The 5,496-nt window shown below is 27.6% G+C and overlaps 1 protein-coding gene across 1 annotated transcript; it reads right to left on the minus strand.

The window, feature by feature from the left end:
• Positions 1 to 2,276: 2,276 nt before the first annotated feature.
• Positions 2,277 to 5,496, minus strand: LOC112693516 (neutral alpha-glucosidase AB). The gene has a single exon (XM_025568628.1). The coding sequence runs from the start codon at positions 5,169 to 5,171 to the stop codon at positions 2,442 to 2,444; it is 2,730 nt and encodes a 909-aa protein (XP_025424413.1). The 5' UTR covers positions 5,172 to 5,496; the 3' UTR covers positions 2,277 to 2,441.

Genomic DNA, 5,496 nt, shown 5'->3' on the forward strand with positions numbered 1-5,496 from the left:
GATATTCTTGCTTCATTCTGTATTAAAATAATCATCTACAATTATATATATATATAAATATATATATATTTATATATTGGTTTTGTCTTAAATAATATTTAAAGTTGTAGTTATTTTACTTATATAAATAGATAACAATATAAGTATTCTTTTTTTTACATCAAATAAAATTTACAGAATTAAAATTATATATGATTGTAAGTAATTACAAACAATTAATGAAATATATGTCAAGTTTTTAATTTTTAATTTATGTATTGTTTATTTATTTTTATTTATTTTATTTAAAAATGGTAATAATTTTTTTGTGTAACACATTAATATTGGGTGACTATACTCCTGTTTTCTAATTATTGTTATTTTTGCTTATTATTTTTATTTTATGTTTTTTTTTTAAATATTGGATATACCAATATCAATAAAAATAAAAAAGTTTTATTGAAAGAATAATATAATAAATAGAGCAGAGGACTTGTAGCATTTGCATATTTTTTTTTGCACAGTCATAAAAATAGTAGAGTGCGAAACAAATACATTTCATGCTTCCACAAAGCTAGTTTTGAAATTTTATTGTGTATATAAATGCATATTTTGCGTTTTTTTTTGGTTTTTAGGGCATATTTCTTCCATTTTATACTTTTAGATGCATATTTTAAATATTTTATCATTTTAAAATATTTTTTCGTCAACGTTTGTATTTATTTATTTATACAAACAAAATAACGTTAAATTTAAAATGATTTTAAATTTTAATCATAATATTAATATGTTTTTTGACTTTGCCCAGACCCATCATGGTTTTACTAAAAACCCGTCTTAATAGTTGTCCATTAGATTGATTGTCGGTTTATTAATTTTATTTATAGACAGATGAGATAATATTGTCCAATGCACAAAATATTGATATGGACCACGGGGACGCCTGTCGCCAATATCAGATATATTCATATATCAGTAATCGCTGTGTTTCTCAATGGTTGACAGTCCAAATACGTTCTATTTACTATTTATTATAAAAAATGCTTAAAGTAATTATCCAGATAAGATAACTCATAAAATAAACCCAATTAATTAATTGTAAGTTGTTAAATAAAGTTGTAAATAAAATGTATTCATTATAAGTATCTACAGAAAAATTCTTATTTTTTGTTCAAAAAATTAATTTTAAAATATATATTTTGTATACTTAAGTTGCATATTTGGTGAATTTGTTAAGCTACAAGTCCTTTGCCCTAATAATAAAAAATAACTCTGCTTAATTATACTAAATATATATTTGTTCTACTAAATTTTGAATAGTAAATACACATAAATTGTATTGATTAGGAAAACCAGTGGCACCAAAGAATTATATCAAATATAAACATTTAATTATGATTATATTCTACAATAGAACAAATTTAGTATCCACAAGATACTAATGGGGTACCATCCATCCAAAAAATAGTGCTGCTGCATCACAAATAGGGTTCGGTGCCGCTATGAGTCCACAATATAAAATTTGGAATATTAATTAAAAAATGTATAAAATGATAATAATTATTTAGGGTCTTATACTTTAATGAGTAGTTTTAATAAGCACTTGAAATTCCTATAGTATTTTATTGATACCCAAATTATTTACCTATATTTGTTATTTTGCTGCAAAAGTTAATACCTAATTTAATTAATTAATATTATTTTGTTATTATATGGTATCTTATATTTATTACATTTTTTTTATGTTACATGTTATATTTTTTATTTTGTGCTTGAGCAAACACGAGTAAATAATATAAATAAATAAGTAAAAGAACAATTCGAAATATAAACATTGAAAAATTACATATAAACTAAAAAATATAAAAATTATACCCTATATGTTCATTATTATAATAATTAGTTATTTGAAAACGCATAAAATAATTTTTAGAATAAACTCGCTATAAGTAAAAAATACACTATTCATTATACTATATTTCTAGCTTAATACTTCATTGATTTAAATAAAAGGAAGTAACTATTTTATCAAAAAAAATTATAATTGCTAATAGACTAATTTATATTTCAAGGAAATATATAATAAAATAAATAAAATATAGAGAACATGTACAAATAGATACATAAATTTTATATAAACATTTTATTTAAATTTACAATATAATCAATTCTAAGTAGATTATAAAAGTATTATATTTATTTTAATTTTGTTTCATGTTTATTGATACTTTACTTCTATAATTATTATGTTTCAATTATTTTCAATGCCACAAATAATTTGAAAATATTAAAAAAACTTTTCTAAAATTGATAATCATTTTATTTTTAATTACTAATAAGAATTGTTTATTCAAAATCATTTAGAAATGAAAATTTTCTATGCTTCATACCACTATATAAAATAAATACTTAAAAATTATAATTGATTAATACACAATTATTCAATTACATATTAAAATATATTAAAGTAGAGTTATGGTCCAATTTTGAGCTATTCCAATTGCAGGTTTCCGTATAGTAAGAACTTGATTATTTGTGTTGTATGAAACAATTGACTCAAATGAATTGCTGCCATCGACATGCACAGTAGCTTTGGTGAATACAGAAGGAATACCAACAATCATAACTTTTTCTACCCATGACTTGGTATTAAAACCCTCATTGTGCAAACATTTTGAGATCATTTGATTATTGATGTATTCATATATTATGTATGCAAAGTTACCATCACGATATTCAAAAGTTTCTTCATCATCAATATACAAAGATCCCTTAGCAAAACCTTTATGATCGATTGCTACGATCAATGTGTATGGATCATCTCTCATTAAAACTGATGATCTACGAACTCTTTGTTTAATAGGAACAATTGTACCTCCTCGTTGATAAACAGGCACCTTATTAATAGGCGCTTGTATTTTTGCCAGTCCGTTTGTTTTGATGGGCTGGTAAGTATCTCGATCATACCAAATTTCCTCATGACCAGGGAAATAACAAGTCAGCTCTTGAACGTTTTGTTCTAAAACAGGGCAAACTAACAAAATATTGCCAACCATAAATTCGCTATCAATATTATTGAGTTGTTCTTCAAAGGGAAACTCAAAAAATAAAGGTCGTATAACTGGAAAGCCAGTCAATTCATGATCTCTAAATATTGAGTACCATAAAGGTAGCAGAGAATACCTTGTTCTAATAGCATCACGAATCAAAAGTGTAGTTTGCTTATCAAATAACCATGGTTCTCGACGCTTAGTGTCTATGTGTGCATGACCTCTGAAGAATGGTAAATAAGCTCCAGTTTGATACCAGCGGATTATTAATTCTTTATCAGGGTTATTGAAAAAACCTCCTACATCAGCACCACAAAATGATATGCCAGAAATTGCTAATGACAAACACATAGGAATTGATATTTTTAAATGACTCCATTCAGCCATATTATCACCAGTCCATACAGCAGCAAACCGTTGAGTACCAGCAAAATGGGACCGGGTTAAAATAAAAGGTCGTTTTTTACCACTTGATCGTGCTAGTAGACCTTCATATGTACTCAACACTTGCATTAATCCGTAAATGTTATGTATATCTCTATGTTCAAGATCGCCATGATGAATACAATCTTTTGGCATTGTCACTTCAGGTCCATTAAATACAGAAGGTTCATTCATATCATTCCAAATAGCAATACCATCAGTTGGACCAACAAAATTATCATAGGAATAACGAGAAACATAATACTCTATTGCTCTGGGGTTCATAAAATCCAAATAACTGGAAGATCCTGGCCAACACCAACCTTCATAAACATTTCCGTCCTTATTCTTTACATAATAATCATTACTAAGAGCATCATTATGGAAAAAATAATTGGTATCACGTTTAATATGTGGATCAATAATTGTTACCAATTTTCTTCCTTTACTTGTTAAATTGTTCACCATTTCTAAAGGATCAGAAAATTTTATTGGATCCCATGTAAAATATTTTTTACCGTCTGTATACTCAATATCTAACCACATTACGTCCATGGGAATATCGTAAACGTCAAAATTTGTTTCTACGGTGTGTACATCTTTTTGATCATTATAATTCCATCGACATTGATGGTAAGCCAAAGAGTACAAAGGAGGTAATGGAGCTGTTCCAGTAAGTGAAGAATATTGCCTGGTCACATCTAGAGGTCTAGGTCCCAACATAATGAAAAAATCAATAATTCCACACTCTGACATAAAATGAGCCTTGGGGACATCTTTTTCTGCAGTAGATCCAGAAACTAAATTTACTATTGATTCCACAACTGAAGTATGTTCAGAGTTTTCTTTTACACCTGCAATATCTACCCATGTTTCAGCAGCATTCAACCAAAAAACTCCAACACTGTTTTTTTTCCCATGTCCCATCAAAAACGGAACAGCTCCATAGAGAGCCATTCCATTGTATAATTCATATTCGAAAACATCTAAGTTATAAAACCGATAAGGCTCATTTCCATAAGTACCTTTAAGAGCTAAGTTATCTGCATGCTCAGGTAATCCATAGAGAGAAGTAGAGGTATATAATTTAAAATCCATAGCTACTGCAGACGGTCCACGAGGTTTAGAATCTTGATGCTCCTTAAAGTACTCTTCCCATGATCCTATTTCGTTGTCTGGAATAGATTCCGGTTTGGATCGAAAATGTTCAAATTGCATTAGATTATCATGGTTTACACCAATGGTTAATTCATTGTTAAAAAAAACATCCAATTTAAATGGGGCAATGGTGATGTACATTTTAATGTTTGTACTCAATTCCAATTCTATGGTTGATGAATTTCGAGCCATGGTCATTGGTTCAGTAATAGGTTCAGTTACTAGAGCATGCACCGGTTGAAATCTCTTATGCATTTGATAACCATCTTTATTAATACGAAGACGCAGTATACTATCTTTAAGGCCGTCCAATCGCATTCGTAATGAAACATCTTCATAGTTCTTATTTAAAATGAGGGCTTCGAAATATTTTTCAGTTAATATCATACTATCAGGTTTCAATTCAAAAACAGAATTTTGGTTTTTGTCCATAGAGCGACATCGTTTACAAAAATTACTTTGCTCGCATGTTTTAAAATTACTGCGATCAACTGAATGTACTTCTAAACCAAACAAGCAAACCAAAAATAGTACAACATTGATTGTACTTGTTAACAACATTATTTGTGTGTTATTAATTATGGTTTTAGAAACTAATGACAGATTTATATTAAATACAAACGTGTCTAAGATAAAAAAAAAAAAACACTCACATCGCTTTTAACATGGTCGAAATTGCATATTAATGTGTTACTATGAAAAATGATTATAAAATTATAAGCGTTATATTAAAATGGTTAACAAATTGAACATCCGACATTCGTGTTCGTAACGCGTTAAGTCCCTTGCACAATTTTTACAATAAACGTAAACACTAAGTAAATACTAAATAGATATAATCACAAGAAGTAGTAGGTACTTTAAACGAACAATGATCCTAAATTCC

This window comes from Sipha flava, unplaced genomic scaffold (genome assembly GCF_003268045.1).
Source record: "Sipha flava isolate LNK unplaced genomic scaffold, YSA_version1 88_pilon_pilon, whole genome shotgun sequence".
Classification (NCBI taxonomy): domain Eukaryota; kingdom Metazoa; phylum Arthropoda; class Insecta; order Hemiptera; family Aphididae; genus Sipha; species Sipha flava.